The sequence below is a fragment of the Eurytemora carolleeae genome, unplaced genomic scaffold (genome assembly GCF_000591075.1).
Source record: "Eurytemora carolleeae unplaced genomic scaffold, Eaff_2.0 scaffold349, whole genome shotgun sequence".
Lineage (NCBI taxonomy): Eukaryota > Metazoa > Arthropoda > Copepoda > Calanoida > Temoridae > Eurytemora > Eurytemora carolleeae.
In genome coordinates, this window is record NW_019396296.1 from 269,832 (window position 1) to 291,507 (window position 21,676).

The 21,676-nt window shown below is 31.1% G+C and overlaps 1 protein-coding gene across 2 annotated transcripts in view; it reads left to right on the top strand.

Annotated features, from left to right (window-relative positions):
• Nucleotides 1-11,466, top strand: part of LOC111700411 (conoporin-Cn1) — a 25,793-nt gene extending 14,327 nt beyond the window's left edge. For both annotated transcript variants that reach the window (XM_023471298.1, XM_023471297.1), the window contains exons 6-10: nucleotides 4,925-5,014; nucleotides 7,570-7,631; nucleotides 8,574-8,688; nucleotides 9,844-9,915; nucleotides 10,101-11,466. In XM_023471298.1, coding sequence (XP_023327066.1) covers nucleotides 4,925-5,014; nucleotides 7,570-7,631; nucleotides 8,574-8,688; nucleotides 9,844-9,915; nucleotides 10,101-10,304 — 543 coding nt within the window. In that variant the 3' untranslated portion in view covers nucleotides 10,305-11,466. The remainder of the gene's footprint in view (nucleotides 1-4,924; nucleotides 5,015-7,569; nucleotides 7,632-8,573; nucleotides 8,689-9,843; nucleotides 9,916-10,100) is intronic.
• The last annotated feature ends 10,210 nt before the right edge of the window (nucleotides 11,467-21,676 follow it).

Here is a 21,676-nt window from a genome sequence, read left to right on the forward strand (position 1 = left end):
GTTAGAGTGTTTTTTTGGAGGAGGGGTATACTAGGACAGACCCTTCTATAGAAACAAAATATGGATTCTTCTAAAAATTTATAATATAAAATTATATTTGAATATTTCAATTGATTTATTTTTCTTTTGGGAAACACACTCCAGTAAGTTAAAGATTCAATCTTTATTTACAATTTGTATTCTCATGTTGCTCTACTGCACTTTTTTTATTATTTTGTATTTATACAGTGGTAAATTTAAAACAAAGGAGTGCTTGTCGTCTTCTTAACTTAACTCCTTAACTTACTTTGATTTTAAGATACTGAGTTGACAATTTGTAAATGGTTTATTTTGTTTTAATGAGCCCTGATAATCACAATCATCAGGGTACTTAGGAAAGACTCCTGGTCATTTTTCTGTATAAAATTCAGGGAGCTTTGCGCCCGAATTCTAGAAACATATTTAGCTTTTGAATTTCGCTTTTCAAGTACGGCACTTCAAACGAACTAATGTTTTTTTAATGCAAACAAACAGACAGACCAGCCAAACATACATAAAGATTGATTTGCTCCATGGTAGGTTTAGACCTACTTTAAATCTTTTTTTATGGTTTGTCGATCTGTTGATTTCTTGCGCTAGATATATTTAAATTATTTTCACTTCTTATGTAAAGAACTTTGTTTTTGACTGAACCTTTGTCACGTTATCTAGAGCAGGGTTAATTTAACGTACAAAGGTTTGAAAAATTTCTTATTTTGTGTTGTTAAATAGGCAAGGAACATGAAACTTTCTTTAGGGGGTTCTTAAATTAACATTTTGTAAATCTAGAATTTTAAAAGAATAGATTCGAAATATTATTTTTTTACTGCACACCTTTGCCAATAAAACAATATTTTTTACTTTATTCATAGATTTTTTGCGTAGGCTCACCTTTGTTTGGTAACAAAAAGTGATGAAAATCCACCTACACTGTTTAATCATTTGAAAAATTGGATGTTTGTTCTTGAAAAGATGCAGGAACATAAATATTATTTATATTTAAAAATGCATGCTTGTAAGTTTTACATTTTTTTGTGTTAAATTCATTTATTCTTATAAACATAACAAAGCCTTGAATGGCGGAAAACCTTGTATTTTGTTTGAGTTTCTGGCATTTCCTGGATATTTTACCGATGAAAAACAAACACTAATTGTTTCTTCTCATTGAAAAAGAAGAAAGATTGTCTTTAAAACCTTGATTGCATTTTTCTAATATCCTATCCCTCAATAAATAACAAACATTTTTAACCCTATTCCCGCTGGGGGGGGGGGTCAATTTGACCCCCCCCCTGTAGTTTTTTTTACATAACTCAAAAAGTATTGGTCTGAGGCTGTTGAAATTTTCTGACTTTTCTTACATACCCAAAGCCCTCCCTTTAGGCCTAAAACCGGGCTTTAATACTAACTGCCTGAGTCCTCAGGCACACTGCCTGAATGACTGCTTTTGCCTGTAGCAAACTAAATCTTTGTTTTGACCCACTTTCACTTGTCAGATTTTGATAAAATTTAGCTTTTTGGAAAGCCTATGACATAAGGAAACGGATTGCACAAGTTTTGCGAAAAAAAAATTGCAAATTTTTTGCAAACAACCTGTCAAAGGAAATTTGCACATTTTTAGTTTTTCTTGATTAAAAATCAGGTTATTTAAAATTTTGCAAAATTTTTTGCATATTTGAAATGGCATGGTCAAGGGCTTTTCAAAAATGTATAATTTGTCATTTTTTGGACAAATTTTTTTTTGCAAACATTTTTACTATAAAACTGGATTTTGCGATAAAAAATTCAATTTTCGCAAATTTGCAAATTTTTTTGCAGATTCTAAAAGTAGAGCACAAGAGCTTTCTAATGATGTATCATTTGTCATATTTGGACATAAAACCTGGGATTTAGAGGGGGGGGGGTTAAATTGACCCCCCCCAGCGTATCCTGGTTTAAGTACCCCAACGGGGATAGGGTTAACCGTCTAAAATTTGTGCTATTAGCAATTTAATGTCAAAATTATATAAAAAAAATGAAATAGTTATAAACTATACAATTCAATAACTAAGAAATATTTAAAAGGCTCAACGAATCAGATTTCATGGTAAAAATTCGGCGAGCCTTGAATTTCGAATTCATTTTCAACAAACTATTATTTTTAGTATTTTCTATTTCATATTTTTTTTGGGCCATAAATTTCGAACAATTAGGTTTTTCAATGATATATCGAAATTTGAGTTTATTCCAATGCAGACCGGACATTCTTAGGTCTGGATAGTTTCACATGGTATTATGTAACAAAGTATACAATCCCTTATTTACTATTATGCTTTGTATAACTATTTCTGTGCCCAGTATTCTAAAAACAAATATCTGTGAATGAACCTTATTATCCATAAGAAAATAGAAATAAGAGAGATACTAAAGGACAAAGGGGATTAGTGTTAGAATACACACTACATTGCCCACTTATCTATATAAGAGAACAGAGTAAACATGTATTCTACACTGTAAGTGTATGGTTGGAAAACATTACTGCTGAGGTTTAGCATCAAGTTTCTTTCATAGCCTCAATTAAGGCCTCCATTCTGCACGATAGCAAAGTTTTTAGCCTTGTTCAAAGCCTCTTTTCTGCACTAAAGCCGAGTTTATAGTAAATATGGGCATTGTTTCTTGAACGAGGGAATTTTTCGTGAAAAAGGAGTCGTTCAGAGAAAAAAAAAACAATGAACGAACAAAATGGATCATTTAGAGAATTGAAAAAATTATCATTTTTTAAAAACGAACGAAAAAAAACTTTAAATCGTTCGAAATTACTTAAAAATCATTTCACTGAACGAACGTTTCTTTTGAACAAACGATTTCACTGAACAAACTATTTTACCGAAAGATTGTTTCACTGAGAAAGCGAACGAAATACATAGAAAATAAATGTTAATTTTGAGAACAAACGAAATAATTTTTTTAATGGTTAAAACCCCAACGAAATGGGTCGTTCACAAAAGATGAACGAATAAAATGAAAAAAAGTCGAATCTGTCAATCTCTAGTTTATAGTACTATTTAATGCCAGGTTTCTATCCTACCTATTGCACTATTACCAGGTTCCTATCCTACCTACTGCACTATTACCAGATTCCTATTCTACCTACTGCACTATTGCCAGGTTCCATTCTACCTACTGCACTATTGCCAGGTTTCTAATCTACCTACTGCACTATTACCAGATTCCTATTCTACCTACTGCACTATTACCAGATTCCTATTCTACCTACTGCACTATTGCCAGGTTCCTATCCTACCTACTGCACTATTACCAGATTCCTATTCTACCTACTGCACTATTACCAGGTTCCTATTCTACCTACTGCACTATTACCAGATTCCTATTCTACCTACTGCACTATTACCAGATTCCTATCGTACCTACTGCAATTTTGCCAGGTTCCTATTCTACCTACTGCACTATTAACAGATTCCTATCCTACCTACTACACTATTGCCAGGTTCCTATTCTACTACTGCACTATTACCAGATTCCTATTCTACCTATTGCACTATTACCAGGTTCCTATCCTACCTACTGCACTATTACCAGATTCCTATTCTACCTACTGCACTATTGCCAGGTTCCATTCTACCTACTGCACTATTGCCAGGTTTCTAATCTACCTACTGCACTATTACCAGATTCCTATTCTACCTACTGCACTATTACCAGATTCTCCTATTCTACCTACTGCACTATTAACAGATTCCTATTCTACCTACTGCACTATTGCCAGGTTCCTATTCTACTTACTGCACTATTACCAGATTCCTATTCTAACTACTGCACTATTGCCAGGTTCCTATTCTACCTACTGCACTATTACCAGGTTCCTATTCGACCTACTGCACTATTACCAGGCTTCTGATTATTCCTTCTTCGCAAATTTCTTGGATTAGAATAAATCCTTGGATTATTTCACTTGGAAAAATTTACATAATTCCATAAAGAATTTTACAAATATACATATTTATGAATATTACCAGATATCAGTGAACCTCTCATGTGGAACTGAATATTTAGCTCAGAGCAATATTTTTTAGATTCAACTTCCTCATTTTACATTTAATACAGCATCAAGCAGAACAGCATGTTTCTAGTGCAGGGTTCTCTAAGTGAAAAATAAAAAAAATGTATTTCTGATATTTTCTAAAATATGTGATGAAAACATTACATAAATTGTATAGGGCAACATTTCACACATGGAAGGATTTATTTTAAAGAAAAGTTAAATTCTCGACATACTTTTAGGAAAACAGTTTTTGCTTTGGTCTAGAAAAAATCCAGACATTTAATTCTGTAACCTTTCTTACTTAAAATAGTGGTTAATGTTTGCTAAATCTCATATATAAAGGATTATTGTATTTTCGCAGTTTCCATTAATACAGTTCTTAATTTCATCATTGCATTAAAAACCAAAAATTTAGAAGAGTTTTTTACTTCGCTGATACTTGATAAAGTAGATAAGTATCAAAACAAATAATAGAGTAGGAATTAAACAATGCAGATCAGAAATTAATGAAAAAGAAAGATGCCGTAAAGATTTCTAGAAATAAACTGATGTCTCATTTTCTTTTGCAGCGTGCAGTGATCATTGTTGTCACGTGCAAAAATATACATTTACAATTTTGGTTATTCGAAATATTTTTTGGATTTTTGTTGCCTTCTTAAGTCTAGAAACTAAATCGTAAAAACATTTTTCCTATCAAACATTAAACAATAATGATAATAATAATAATAATAATAATAATAATAATAATAATGATAATAATAATAATAATAATAATAATAATAATAATAATAATAATGATAATAATAATAATAATAATAATAATAATGATAATAATAAGATTAAGAATAATACTAATAATACTGGTAGGTTCGCAGTCACTGTGGTTATGTTAGTGATATGTACCCTGCCCCTGCAGTTTACCCAGCAACAAGGGAGGTCATGGAAGCATATAAAACTGTAAGTATTCAAAACTTTAGACATTTATCCAATATATCTATATCTATATATGTATGATACATTACATATAAACCGAAACTTAGGCATAATGTCCTTATATCTTGTACGGTTGTTTGCATACACAGAAATTGAGTCGTTGCCACAAACTCAGATTTTCTAATCCCTATCTTTGAGACCCAATGTCGTAGACCTTAGATATTTCAAACTATGAATTCTGTTAGGTAAATAATATACGTTTGAAATATTAAAGGTTTACATCATTTGAATGCTAAGACAATACTTTTAACCTGCTCAATATCAATTAACAAAAACTGATTTTCTTTGCTAAACATTTTTAAATAAGAATGTCAACCACGAAATTTGATCGTTTATTAAATTTAATTCTTAAATTGTATGAAGCAAATATTATTTCAAACCTAAATTCCTGATCGTGTTAATGTTTGTTTAGCTTTAATTTTTCATTTGAAGGCAAAAATCGATTCTGATTCTGAGTCAACAATTACGTTTTTAAAAGTGTTGATAAATTGTTATTATATATCCACCCAACACTATAATTCAACTTAACTCACAGTAAATCCATTAATTTCCAAGCCTTGAACTATTTTGTATTTGCCGATTTTGTTAATTAGGTTAATTTAGTTAGAGTGTTTTTTTGGAGGAGGGGGGGAAGGAAGAAAGCTTATTTATATAGTGAGGCATTTTATTAAAGACTGAGGATTATTACAGCGTGTAAAACCCTTTTATAAAGGTAGTGGTCTCTTAAAATTAAAGGGGGTATGTCACATTTAAAGTCCAGTCCAGTCAAAAAAGGGCAAATTAATGTAAACTGTTGGTACGGCTTCCTGCGCCCCACCCCCATAGACAAGAGTAAAGTAATTAGACAGCTAACTTTAGTGGTTCGGGCCAAGGACTAACATGTCACATATTATTTTATATTCAATTTTAAGGGATTGTAGCGTAAATAACAAAAAAGTCATGAAATATTTAAAAAATTTACACCACCCAGCCTTTTTACTCTCCTGTTCCCTACCTCCTAGCCCCCCCCCCCCCTCCTTGAGTTTTCTCCCTCAATGTTGAAAACTAGCCTGAGGATTTAAACTGTTTAATATGTCCAGCATCTACTCTCCACACTAATCAGATTAACTAAGGGGGCTTCAAACAACTTCTAACATATCAACAGTTTTCTCAACTTATGCAAATTATGTAAATTTCAAGCTGATCTATTTAAATATGGCAAAGGAATTGAGTCTTTGCCACAAACTCTGATTTTATAATCCCTCTATCTTTGCCACTCAATGTTGTAGACCTTTGATATTTCAAATTAGGAATTCTGACCGATAAAAACAATTAGAGTTTAAAATGTCAAAGGTTTAAACTTTTTGGATTGCAAATATATAGGGATTAGAAAATTTGAGTTTATGGCAAAGACTCAAATCCTTTTATCATTTAAAAGTAAACTATTTTATGTATAAGTAGAAATAAAATACATTTACATGTTTCAAATATATAAACTTTTTCAGGTTATTATAATAGAACTTAACACTCACATATTTTCATTTTGAATATTTGATCTAGCAGAATTCATAATTATGTCATAAAAATATTGAAGGTCTATAATACAACATCAGGTTGGACAGGTTTTAAAATTCGAGTCAGAGGCAAGAATGTTCAGTTCCTTTGTAGCAGTGAAATAGAATATATAAACATATATTTCCCTTTCTTATATTTTATTGGTTTACTGTATATTTGCTGTGCTTGTACGCAAACATTGTGGAGTTAGTGAACATGATGGTATAACATGTTAATATATAATAATATATTTTTACATTGTGTTAATATTTTATGTATATTTTAATAAAACATATTGTACCTGTATTGTTTTGTACGGAAATGTACCTGTAATGTATAGTTTTGTATTGTACCTACTACCTATATTGTTTAGTACGGTAATGTACCTGTATTTTTTAGTATGGTACTGTACCTGTATTGTTTAGTACAGTACTGTACTAAAAAATACAGGTACAGTACCTGTTTTGTTTAGTACAGTACTGTACCTTTATTTTTTTAGTACGGTACTGTACTTGTATTGTTTAGAATGGTACTGTACCTGTATTGTTTAGTACGGTACTGTACCTGTATTGTTTAGTACAGATTATACCTGTATTGTTTAGTACAATACTGTACATGTATTATTTAGTACAGTACTGTAACTGTATTGTTTAGTACGGTACTGTACTTGTATTGCTTAGCACGGTACTGTACCTGTATTGTTTAGTACAGTATTGTACCTGTATTGTTTATTACAATACTGTACCTTTATTTTTTAGGACGGTACTGTACCTGTATTGTTTAGTACAGTACTGTACCTTTATTTTTTTAGTACGGTACTGTACTTGTATTGTTTAGAATGGTACTGTACCTGTATTGTTTAGTACGGTACTGTATTGTTTAGAATGGTACTGTACCTGTATTGTTTAGTATGATACTGTACTGTATTGTTTAGTACGGTACTGTACCTGTATTGTTTAGTACGGTACTGTATCTGTATTGTTTAGTACGGTACTGCAACTGGAACTTGTGGAACAATATCCTGGCAGATTGAAGGACTTAAACTTAGGTATGTAATGTCCGTAGCAAAATATATTTAAGAAAATAAATATATTTTTTGATAATCTGACGTCATTTATCATACAGCCGATTTATCTACCATTTACGAACTAAAAATGTGAAATGAACAAAAATTGAATTTAAAAAAAAGAAATTTTCACTCGACATTCATCAGACCAAAATGGTTTGAAATTTCAATCTTAAAAAAGTTCTGTAATATTATTACATTTTATGTTTGTAAATTCAGAAAGCAAAATAAATTAAATTTTGTTCAATGTTTGATTTTCCGACTAAAGTAGTGTGAAATACTGGCAAAAACTAACTGTATAAATATTGAATTGGCACTTCTTGAAAATAATATATATTTATGTTGCGAATGTTGTGCACTCATGCATTTTCTTATATTTATTTTGCTCCAAAATTTAAAATTGTTGAACACTCAATTTTTATTTCTTCAAAATTTAATTATTTTAAGCTTTGGAAGATAAAATTTACATAAATAAACGATGAAATGAAAAATAAGATATGAAAACCAACCAACTTTCAAGTTGTGGAATTTATACAAAATGTAATTCCAGTTTTCTTTAACGTTGATTTTAATCTTTCATAATACACCATCTTTCCACAGATGAAATCTGTGTTACATTTAAATTGAAGTTAAACCTTGAATAAGTTTGAAAACATGTAAAATCGTCCACAATTTATACAAAAAACCTCTAAAGGTTGGAATTTAAAGTTGTGTAATACTTGTTTGGTTTGGTTTGGTTTGTAAATCACTAAAATTACAAAGAAATCCGTGAAAACATTTAATATTTAACCTGAAAATGTTCCACGAGCTGCCTGCACGGTTTAGGAGTTTTTAAAGGACAATAAGGTTATTAACACTCACATAACCTGAATATCTGAACAGTCCTTTTAATGTTTAGATTTGAATATAGTTTACTGTGTTTAGATTAATTGTAATGTGGAGCGTGCCTTTTAACCTGGCGGTACACTCTAGTTACCTAGCTCTAGGGATGGTTTATAACGAGGGAAGGTTCAGCTCATCAGACTACTGGTTCAATCAGGGATATATTTATTTATAAATTATATAATGCGTCCCTTGTTTCTTGGTTTTCATCTAGTTAATGCTAAAACAGTTCATGGACCCCACTTGGTCCTGGAAATGGTAAATCGACGATTTACTTTCAAAAATATTCCATAAAAAAACCTTCTTTTTGTTTTTTAAGAAAAGTATGCGAATTAAATTTCTTTGTTTTGTTCATAAAGTACACTATTGAAGAATTAAAATGATCTGATTTGCTTGGTCAATTGATATAGGTTTATATTTTTGTGGTAACTCACATGATCCAAATAAAGGTTTTTGGCCGGACGAAATTGAAAAATGTTGCTCAGAAAAAAAAGTAAAATTTCTTAATTTTTGAAACTCCATCCATTTAAACAGAAAAAGTGATGTATCATTGATTCAAGTTCAACCTCTGTCAATTGTAACGATGAAAAGGGGGGGGGGATGAATGGGTTCAGAAGGGAGGGGGGGTGGGGGTTGAGAGACTTTAATCAGTATTAGAGACAAGCCGTTTAATGTTCTATAAAGATGATTTAAGTATATTTCCCAAGCTGTAAAGTTCTAAGACTGGGTCTGCATCTGTTTCTTATTTATCAATTCCAATTACCTCTTTACCCTTTACCGAGGAACCTTTAATAAATCAGGATTTCTCAGGACTAAGATTAAACTACAGGCATGTGCTAAACATGACGTAAACTCTATGTTCATGCATTTTGTCGTATCTAGAAGGACCGTCATAAACAATTCACTACGGTACCTTTTTTAAAACTTTATCTGAGATACTATTAGAAAAACAGGAATATTTCAATGTTTTTTGCTCAGATAAAGGGACCGTCTGAAGAGTGTAGACCCTTATTCCCCTTTTTTGTGACACCCTGTAGTAATCTAGGGTTGTCTGTTTGGATGTCGATCATAACTCAGGAATGCCTTGACCGTTTGATAGGTGAACTCAAGAGAACCACAGGGCACTGAAATGTTCTTCGCTCGGTTTTGAGATTCTAATTTGAGTGGGTCCATTTGTATAGGGAAAAATAGCTAGCATCGTAATCTAATACCAAGCGCGGGTAAACGGCGGGAGTAACTATGAGTAACCTGGGCAACGCTGGGTTCCCAAGCTACTGAATATATATATATATATAAATATATATCTGGTAAGATGTACTATGGTAAACATGGACCCTTTAAACGGACTGAAGCTGGCCAGGCAATGACGTTTGAAAACGATAAGGTATTTTTGAGATAGATAGATAGATAAATAGTATCTAATTGATTTAAACAAAACAAATTGTTTTAATTGCTAATTAACCAACATGAAAGCTTGCTAATTACAAAGTATTAAATATCAGCATTACAATTTAAAATTAATTATACATATAAAATCATCTATAATTCAAATTACAAATTTTGTTTCAGATAATAGTCCATGGTTTTATGGAGTCGGATACCTACTCTCCCCTCCTTAATATCAGCGTGATACCCCAGACTAGTTACAGACTAGCTCCAGCTATTTGGAGCAAACTATACGATTATCCCAACATATACTCCAGCTCTAGCTCCCCCAATAGAACTATTAATCTAGCACTGCTCTGCCTAGTTCTAGCTCTAGCAGTGAGATGATAAACTATCTGAAGCTAGATGATTATGCTCAAACTATCACGTGTTCAAATATTCAATTATCTAGGAGAGCCTAGAGAGCCTAGACCTATGTTTGTTATCTACGAACCAACTGCCAAGTATAAGATAGGAGGAATATTGCCAACTTGTGAATTTGTGATATTTCTTCAAGTTCAAGTGATAGAATTATTATTAAAATAAAACCAGCGGTACACCAAACCAAACCAAATAATCCTATAGAACATTGTTTGCAAGGGAACACTAAATATAAGAAAATTATGCTCAACCATGTAAAAATATTGAACCCCTAAAAAAGATTTTTCTTCCAGATTTTCTGCCCTAAAACTCTGTATTTACATATTGTTATATGTTCATGAGATGATTTAATTCTGACATTGAAACTATGCAACATAAACTGCATGCACAAGTTGCATGTGAAGCCATGCACATGCCTTGAACAATGTACTATTTCACTCATTAAAATTTACAAATTTGAACAAATGCTAAACTAGAATTTATCCACATTTTTTCCCGAGCAAACATTTTTTAAGGAAAATATTCATTAATATCTGTGAAAAGTGTTCACATCCAAAGATTATATTGAACGATATAACGCTGAAAACCAGAAACTTTCTGAGTTTTATTAAATATTGGACCGCCAAGATGACCAAATTAATATTATTAGATATAAGATATATATTACTAACATTCTGAACAGTTGTCCACCTGTATTTTTTTCATCTTACTAGTTCGATAAAATAGGAGCATCTCTAACAATTCGACTGAGTTTAAAGTAGAATTAGATTTTCTCTTCTTACTAAACTGTTAATCTTAATCTATTAAATTCTATCATTCTTCTTACTTCAGAAGAATTTTTATAATCTATACAGTGTACATATACTGTAGATATGTCTATCTATCTATCCATCTTTTATTCTTTCCATAGTTCAAGTTATCAATTTTAAATATTTTTCTAAATGCACTAAAATCAGCTTTAAACAATGTAGGGTTTGGCTTGATTGAAAGTAATATTTTGAAATCATGCCTATTTACGAAACAGGGCTGGTTTTCATTGATGATTCCAGTTAAGCGATTTGTTAAATTTTTATCTAAAAATAACATTGTCAAGTTGTTCATGTTTTGAACTAGGTTGGGAAACTAGAACGTTAAAGGGTTATAAACGGATTCTAGACTAATATTCTAGCCAAGGTATTTATTTGAGTCATTTGTTTTGAAAAACAAATATTAATTCAGCCCTGTAAGCTATTCAATTATCTGAGCTCCTTGGGACCATTTATAAATAACCTCCTAGTAACAGGCAATCTATCATTTTTTTGTTGTTTAAAAAACAGAAAAAATCTCTTTTTTGTTTCTTGACAAATTTTCAAAAGAAAGTGGAAAATATTTAAAGACAATAAATAAAAACATTTCAAGTTGTAAAAAGTAATTTAATTCTCAGTTAAGCTGTTTTTCTTTTATCTAACGATTTTTTACAATTGTTTTGTTTCTCCAACATTTTAGTTTATCCAGTAATTTTACAAAATATAAGTGTAATTTGAACGAGCCCATTCGAGTAAAAAAAAATGTTTTCCACAGGAAAAAGTTTGCAACCTGAATCACTAACTATAAACTTGATAGAGGAACTGTATTTTGAATTCAGTATGAGAGTAACTTTTATATTACTCCTCAGCTCAGTAAAATGTAAACATTATCTTTTACTCTTTCTAAAACCTTTAAATCTCCAAACAACAAAGTTTTATAGTTGGGATTAAAGATTGAATTTGATCCGTCAGAAAGGATTTCAAACGATCTCAAGTTAAGCCACAGTGCGTTCCGCGAATACAGATGTTAGATTTAAAATCCAACAATTTGTCCTGTAGAGTATATGATATACCAACACCTATATTACTGTACAAATTTGTATTTGTGTGTATGCATATATATATATGTACACACATGTACACCTGTACATATATTTATCTTTACATCTACTTTCCACTCTCTTTTGAAAATAAAACAGCCATGATGAGTCCTATATTTTGGTAGGGTGTGACGATTTTTGTTGCTAAACTACTTTTCTTACAATAATCATTTAAAAATTAATTCTACTCTGTTCATCGTTTACATTAAAACAAAATTAAAAAGTAGTCGTTCCTCACCCCTTTTTTCAAAATCGTGAATAGTCACTTTAAAGTTAATTTTCCCGGCCTAGAGTTGAAATTTTAATATGTAAAACTGAAATTAGTTATCTTGTTTCAGATTTTATAAAGTCTTTCATTTTTAGGAAATTCAAGGCACAACCCTTTAAAATTACATTTTAAATCCTTTTATTTCTACAGATCATATTTTTAAACTAGCCCTAAATATGAAAATTAAAAATTTTATGATAGACTTTAATATAAATAAATTTTGGTAAATCTGTGATTACGTAACCATTCCAAATATTTGTAATTGTTAGTTTAATTTCAAATACAAGTATTTTAGCAAAATATTCTCAAAATGGCACAAAACAATAATAATAAAACAAAATTTTATGAACAAAAGAACAAAACTTTATAATTCTTCAAAATAAACGTTTTGTTTAAAATATCTACTTGTAGAAATTCAATAAAATATCCCCCATTTTCCAATAACTAATTCCGTATTTAAACAATTTAAACATTTTTCTTGCCAAATTATCAATTGCAAGTTTTAGCAGGCAGAAGCAAATTGGTTTTACTGGTTTCACTGGCTTCCTTAAATCCTCTCTGAAATCACGGGTTACCCTGGTTTCCTTGGATCCCTTGAATTCACTGTTTTCCCTGGTTTCCCTGGTTTTCTTGGATACCCTGAATTCACTGGTTTCCCTGGTTTCCTTGGATCCCTTGAATTCACTGGTTTCCCTGGTTTCTCTGGTTTCCTTGGATCCCTGAATTCACTGGTTTCCCTGGTTTCTCTGGTTTCCTTGGATACCCTGAATTCACTGGTTTCTCTGGTTTCCTTGGATACCCTGAATTCATTGGTTTCCCTGGTTTCTCTGGTTTCCTTGGATCCCCTGAATTCACTGGTTTCCCTGGTTTCCCTGGTTTCCTTGGACCCCTAAATTCACTGGTTTCACTGGTTTCCTTGGATCCCCTGAATTCATTGGTTTCCCTGGTTTCTCTGGTTTCCTTGGATCCCTGAATTCACTGGTTTGCCTGGTTTCTCTGGTTTCCTTGGATCCCCTGAATTCACTGGTTTCCCTGGTTTCTCTGGTTTCCTTGGATGCCCTGAATTCACTGGTTTCCCTGGTTTCCCTGGTTTCCTTGGATCCCTGAATTCACTGGTTTCCCTGGTTTCCTTGGATCCCTTGAATTCACTGGTTTCCCTGGTTTCTCTGGTTTCCTTGGATCCCTGAATTCACTGGTTTCCCTGGTTTCCCTGGTTTCCTTGGATCCCTGAATTCACTGGTTTCCCTGGTTTCCTTGGATCCCCTGAATTCACTGGTTTCCCTGGTTTCTCTGGTTTCCTTGGATCCCTGAATTCACTGGTTTCCCTGGTTTTCTTGGATCCCTGAATTCACTGGTTTTCCTGGTTTCCTGGATCCCCTGAATTAACTGGTTTCCCTGGTTTCCCTGGTTTCCCGTGAAACCAGTTCAAAAAAAAACAATTCGTTCTAAAATATACATATTTAAATCTAAACTCTTTGTTTTAAAACTTTTTATCTTTTAAATTCTTGGTGAAGGGTCACTTCTTGCCTTTGGCAGACTTGAAGTTGCTAACTAGTAAATTGTAGTTGCATATCAATATAAACATTTAATATTGTAATACAAATTTTATATTTATAATAAACTGTTAACATCATCATCTTTATTTAATTTATTAGGATACTGTAATTTTTTAAAACTTTTATTTTATTTTAATTTAAACTTAAATTAACTATCTTCGTTGTTTTTTTAACCGCATTTGCTCTTGATTATCAGAGTTGTTCGATTCCCAAAATTTAGGAGAGAAAATTAAAACTATTTTTTATTAGTTGGCTTGTATTTATTAGAAGCTAGTTTGGAAGTATTTTTAATAAAAAAAATCATGATCAGCATATATTCCAAATTTCAGATAAAGTTTGTATTTCCTTTATTTGTAATAATTTATTTATACCTCTGCAATGTGGAATCCAGAAAATTTGAAACTCTGGTTTCTTTACTTCCCCTGGTTTTAACTCAAGACTAATCTATCTTTGTTATTTCTCCGGAAAATTTCAAGAAAAAGTTTTTCTTACTCTCGACTCCACCATAACAAAGCTTAAATTCAAACTTTTCAAATCATCTTTTTTTTCAAGTATTAGTTTTGAATTTATGATTTTTTGAAAATGATTAGTAATTAAATTGAGAGAAGTAGACTAATGATAATTCCTAAAGAGCTAAACCCAAAAGGAGGATTAACTTAAATAGTTTCTTTAATCCATCTAAAATTAGTCGTTGGCTGTCAGAAACTTTAACAATTTAAAAAGAATGGTCTCACTCTTTGGTCAAGCAGAATTCAATTACTTTAATGTTGGCCAAATTATTTTAAGGTTTAGTAGCTTTCGACTCTATTTCAATTAAAAGTTATCGACTCTGCATGTATCCTTACGTACATACTGAATCGAACCATGATCCGTCGAAATTCTCGAAAATACTTGTAAAACTCTCGAGAACAACGAAAAAGTGAGAAAAAAAATTATTATTGGAAACAAAATATCAGGCTAAATTTACATATATTTTGTTAAAAATTTGAATAATTCTGAAAGAAAACGCTGGTAAAATCTCCCCCATTGTTAAATTGAAAACATTTGCGAAATTTTCACAATTTCTTGCGTCAAACTTTTGAAGGAAAAACTGAGCTAAAAAGTTTAGTTACCAAGGTGTAAAGAATTTTGCAGATAGTTGTTTTGATATTAGAATACAATTTTATTTTTTATAACTTGCAGTTATTACTTGAAAAAGAAGAAGTTAGTTTTACTGTAAATGTTTCTCATAATATATGTTGTTTTAAAATTCAGTGATGGTGATGGACCAAACCTCTGTAGAGTAAAAAAGTAGATGTTAGTTCTTTGCACTTTTATTCGTCTTCTTGATTAAAGTTTTGATATTGTTCTTTGAACAGGCAAGGGAGAATTCCAACCTTAGAGTGTTTAGTATTGAAAAACAATTTATTCCAGTTGGAAATCTTTATCTCTATATATATAAAAATCTATATTTATATAAAGAAACCTGTTACATTGGTTTAATTCTCTAAATTCAAATCACATAAAAACAAGTTAACGATAATCTTGTATAGTTGATAATATTCAAGTTGTTCTTACAAAAGGTTATTATTGATTTGAGTTTAGATCTTAGAAACTTCATCACTATGCCGGTATAAAATACTTGAAATCCTTTAAAATGCAGAAAAACGCTTTGCTGCAAAATTCTTTTGTGGAGACACATGGCGACACTTCATATTTGACCTGAGCTGAAAACTTTAGAATGGTGGATAACGAGATTAATGCTTGATCCTCTCTTTTTAACCCTATCCCCGCTGGGGTACTTGAAAACCAGGATACGCTAGGGGGGACTGTATATAGTCTGTATATAGTCTGTATATAGTCTGTATATAGTCTGTATATAGACTGTATATAGACTGTATATAGTCTGTATATAGACTGTATATAGTCTGTATATAGACTGTATATAGTCTGTATATAAACTGAAAACAGTCTGTATATAGACTGTATATAGCCTGAATATAGACTGTATATAGTCTGTACATAGACTGTATAAAATCTGTGTATAAACTGTATCACCGTCTTTAACCCTATCCCCGCTGGGGTACTTGAAAACCAGGATACGCTGGGGGGGGGGGTCAAATTGACCCCCCCCCCCAGCGGGAATAGGGTTAAAAATATCGAGAATAATCTAATCATGTACTTATATCCTGAAAAGTGTATAAAATTCAACCAATCAGAGTCGCGTAAATTAAGCCGAAAATTTGAAATTTTGTGCGCCATTTAAGAATATATACAGAAACGGGAGGGACTCTCTAATTAAAAAAAAACAGTTTTTGATTTTTCTCTACTATATCCAAGAAAAAACGGTTTAAGAATAAAATCGAAAGTGTTTCCATTGGATACTCAGATTAAATAATCGGGATTAAGGATATCTCATTCTAAAGTTTTTAGCTCTGGTCTTAATAGGTACATGAACCTTTCCTTAAATTCACTTTTGAAAAAACTTTAAAACAAAATGTTTTTTTGATCACTCATGTAAGATAAAGTTAAAGAAAACACAAAAACAAATAAAAAAATAAATATTTTGTAGAAAAACAAAACGTTAAAATAGATGGATTTAATATAGCCAGCTACAATTCCTAATCTCCTCTCTTCTCTACCTATTCTAAAATTAATCATTCAGATATTACAACCTATAAAATAATAGTTCATAATAGTTCTTCTTTTTTAAATACAAGATACTTTTAACGACGATATTTCAGGGATTTCACTTAAGATAATATATAAGCATATTCTGAAGTTTCTTTTACTAATGGGTTTCTAAAATATTTTTTTCTGAAAGTTGTTCAAATTTTTATGCTTCATACAAATCCGGTGGAAGCAATTAATATTTTGAAAATTCTATAAAAATCAAAATCCCTATAAATACTATATAGCCTGTATAAAGACTGTATATAGTCTGTTATATAGACTGTATATAGTCTGTATATAGTCTGCATTTAGTCTGTATATAGCCTGTATAGTGTATATAGCCTGTATATAAACTGTATATAGACTGTATATAGTCTGTTATATAGACTGTATATAGTCTGTATATAGACTGTATATAGACTGTATATAGACTGTATATTGTCTGTATATAGTCTGTATATAGACTGTATATAGTCTGTATATAGTCTGTATATAGTCTGTATATAGTCTGTATATAGACCCCCCCCCCAGCGGGAATAGGGTTAACTAAGTGTAAAGATTAAATTTTGTAACTGAGCATTTTCTTTTTGATTCAGGTATAAAAAAATATTTTTCTTTTTTAGAAATAAAAAATATTGAGCCTTGGTTTCTGACAATAGTTAGTGGGACTTATGTCTGCACTAAGAGGGGAAAAGTATTCTCAACTTGTGAAGAAAAAGTCTGGTTGAAGGGTTTATAGAAACCCTGTCATACACAGATCAGGGGAAACTTTTTATATATTTATTTAGTCCTACACATACAGCAAAATGAAAATGTCTGATAATATTTTTAGTTCATAAATCATTTAGTTATATTGATAACTGATCATTTAAATATTACAAGACATAAATTCTAATTTTATTCTGGTTAACAGATCATAAAATTTTTCATCTTTAAAACAATATTTATTTCAGGATTTGAAATAACAAAGACAGGACAGTTTAAATTAATTGTTAGTTCTCCTAAACTCTTTTAAAGCTGAGCGATACAGACTGAGAATGTTGCGTATCAATCATATTTTTGAACTTCCTTGACTTCTATGCTCTTACCATTTTGTAACGATCTCATTCCACTTGGATTAAAGCTAAAAGCTCTATCATTTTTAACCAACACTCCCTTTAATATTGAAAATAGATAATTATATTTAGTTATCTTTTGTAAAATTTGATTCGTATTCCAAGTTTTCCACAAATTTCCTTTAAAAAACATCGTATTGACAAAATGTGAAAAATCCGAAAATACATTTTTAGAAAAAAGGTAATGATACAAAGAAGGAATCGATCGAACTTAATTGCCATTGATTTTATCAATAATTTCTTTAGGAAAGTTCCTAAAAAGCAAAGTATTTAAAACTAGAATATATTCAATACTTTTCGCTAGGATAAATAATTAACTGAAAAAATATGTTTCATTGATACGTGACGCCCGTAAGATTAAAATATCATATTTTTAAATCATAACTGATCTCATTAAAGTGCTTTTGAGAAAAAAAAAGTGTAATAACCGGTAGGGTAAATCAGATTTTCTCGTCCATGCTAGGTAAAATCAAAAATAGAGGAGCTACGAGGTCACAACGTCGTACGAGCATTTTGCATAAATTTGACATTTAACTTCTTGTCTCGGTGTTTGCACTGTTTTATTGGACTTCCTCCGCGAATCCGTTTGGTGAAAAGTTGAAACATATTTTTATGCTTTCATCTCAATCAACCATTTTCTTCCCGCTCCCTCATTTACAGCTATTTAAAATAAATTTTATAAATAATTGTAAAAACCATTTTCTTCTCTCCGTTTGCAGTTGAAAGTTCCTTAAACTTATATTTATGGTCCCATTTAGTGTCATAAATAATGCATTTATATATTCATGTATAAATTGTGTTAAATGTGAAGTCCTTGAATCACTTGTAAATATTTAATCAAGTTTGTGTTTAACTGTAAACAGAGGACTAGAAAGTATTTAATGTAAATATTTAGTAGTTTTGACATTATCAAAGATCTAAATACGTAATCAGCAACTTTTTCATATTTCATGATGTAGCTTCACTTTTTGCAAACTTAATCTGAAAAATCTTGACAAACTGTTTTTTAACACTTTTTCACACAAGTCTTAAAATATTCAAACCTAGCTATAGTTACTTATGAACGTAGGTTATTATACAGTGAAATAAACATTTAATGTACAGGCTAAATCTGTAGATCCCTCCTTGTACGCACTATAAAGTAAAGGAAAAACTTGAATTTCTCTAGAAGGGACAGATTCGTTTCTTGCACTGTCCTATTTTGCCTTACATAGTCTGTATTTGTACTGTACAGCCTTCTCTAGGTGGTTAAAATCAGCCCGGTACTTGAATGAACCGGAATTTGACAAACACATCTGCATTTATATAAATTGGTTAGATGACTAAGAACCTTTCTTCCAAATACTTTCTTTCTTATGACTTAATCAGATAAAATCATGATCATAATGCAATGACCAAGTATAAAATTGTTGCAAACTCTTCTTAGAACTGGAAAAGTAGTTCCATTAATATATGATATAATAAATATATTTTATATATACTAGGACAACATTATGTTCCCTCGTGTCGAGGTTTTCAACTTTGTATACAGTAAATCATTTTCAGTAAACTACTAGACAGGAATACAAAATATTATCTTCAAAACCAAAAATGTAGGCTTATAAAAGATTATTTAGATTGAAGACTCAGAGAAATAAACGTTCGAAACCTTATTATCATCCTTTTGTTATGGAGAGCGTTGAGAGAAGGAAGTCTTACAATCCTATCCAGAGAAATACCACTCGGTACTTATAAATTTCATTAGGTCTTTAGGGAATTCGCTAAGTAGCGAAACAAACAAAAAACAAAATTTTTACATTTTTATGACCCTGTTTTGGCATGTTTTTTCAAACCTTTCCTGCACTAAACAGTTAAAGTTACGGGCTCATTTTTTTAATAAGCTGGCCTTGAAAAAATGGACTGAGAGCAACCATATACCTTTACTCTACAGCCTTTTTCTAGGGGGGGGATGGGACGCTCCCAGGCCCCTTAGTCTTTCTAGGGTTAAATAAAAGTGTATGAAATCTACTTTTTCCCTCGATTTTTCAAGACTTTTCATTTTTCATATTTAGATCCTTTGTTATATATTTAGATTTTTCTTGATAACATTTAAAGGAATTGAGTCTTAGCCACAAACCCATATTTGCTTGTCCCTATATCTATCCAACCTGATTGTGAAAATCTTAAATATTTCAAACTTAGATTAAAAGGTCTAGCAGAATTAATAGTTTGAAATATCAAAGGTCTACGACATTGGGTTGCAAAGATATAAAAGTTAGAATATCAGAGTTTGTGGCAAAGAGTCAATTCCTTTATAAATAAAAGTTACACTAGGAATGCCAACATCTTTGTTTACATTTGAAATGTACTGCAATTTCTGGGAGTAATGTAAACAAAGCAAAGCCTGAGCCGCATGCAGGTTTAGCTTCCTTCTTAAAACTCACAGATATCTAGACAACATTGAAAGTTATTTATCAGATTTTAAGATCGTGTCACAAAGACTTGGGTTACCTCACCAACTCGCTCATTCTTTTTTGTAGCTTTGGACATGTACAATTCAAAACTGTTATTTGCTAGTTTCTAGTCTCAATTTGAAAGCAGTTATTGGCAATCCTGTTTAAATTTTGGTTCAGATAACACAGATATGGAAGTTTCTTGTTTATCTTACTTGTTACGGGTATTTCAAAGTGGTGGAGGAATCATTAAATTCAAATAGATTCTAGTAGAACAACGTCACAAGTGTCAATTCAGTTTTGTGTCCGACAAAATAATCAATAATAGTGACAATTTTAGAATAAAGTGCTTTTCTTACAATAAAATAATTGCAATTTTATGTGTTCTTTAGTTTCTGTTTTAACACTTTTTTATTAATCTTGGAAAACATGTGAGCTAATGTGAGACAATTTCGTTTTCCTTGTTATATTTGACACTTGTGACGTCGTGTATAATTGGTTAATTTCTCTGTTGCCACCAATTGTACTTGATAATCTATTTGATTAAATTAACTCGAACACATCGCTTTATGGATCTTTAAACACTTTTTTGATTGGGGTTACAGAATCTATATTCCTAGCTTTAAATGACCTATAGGCGTAGTTTCAAGATACCCTTTATGCAAAGAGGTAATGCCTGGGTAGTGGGAACCCTTTAAGTCTTTGACTGATTTTCGATGTCTGAGAACTCCTTGTGATTATCTGTGGTCTACAAATGTATGTAAACAGATATGTAGATTACAGTGTGAACTCAACCCAACTCATGTTACATGTATTCTTAGAAAATCCAGAATATTCTTTGTCCAAACCGGTTTTCAAAAGTTCGGATTTAAATATTTATTTTTTACAACTTAAACATTAATATGTTTTACATGTAAAACAACTTGCCAACCAAGATTGAACAATAAGAAGCGTTTCCTTGAATAAATAAGGATAGGTCCGTTATTAGTCAAATGTTTAAAGGACCACTCTAAAAATGGAGCTGTCATTTCAGAGGTCAAGTGTTCTCATTGGTGCAATTATTTCTGATTCAACCAATGAGAGCTTCAATTTCAGAGGTCAAGTGTTGTCACTGGTGCAATTATTTTTGATGCAGCCTTTGAGAACAGCAATATGAAAATAGTTATTGGTCCGACATTTGATATATTAAACTTAGATTATTTAATCCATCAGAATTCAAACTTAGAAATATTTAATTTTTTCCTAATCTTATGGATCTAAACAATATTAACACACAATTTTGTTTATCTTTAAAAATATTCTTGGATATAGAGTGTGCACTCATTTGAAGAATAATAGCACATCTGGGAATTTGTATGATTTTAATAAAATATTAGATATTTTTCCCCTAACACTTGCTTCGGATCTTGAATTTAGACAATTTTTTTTTCA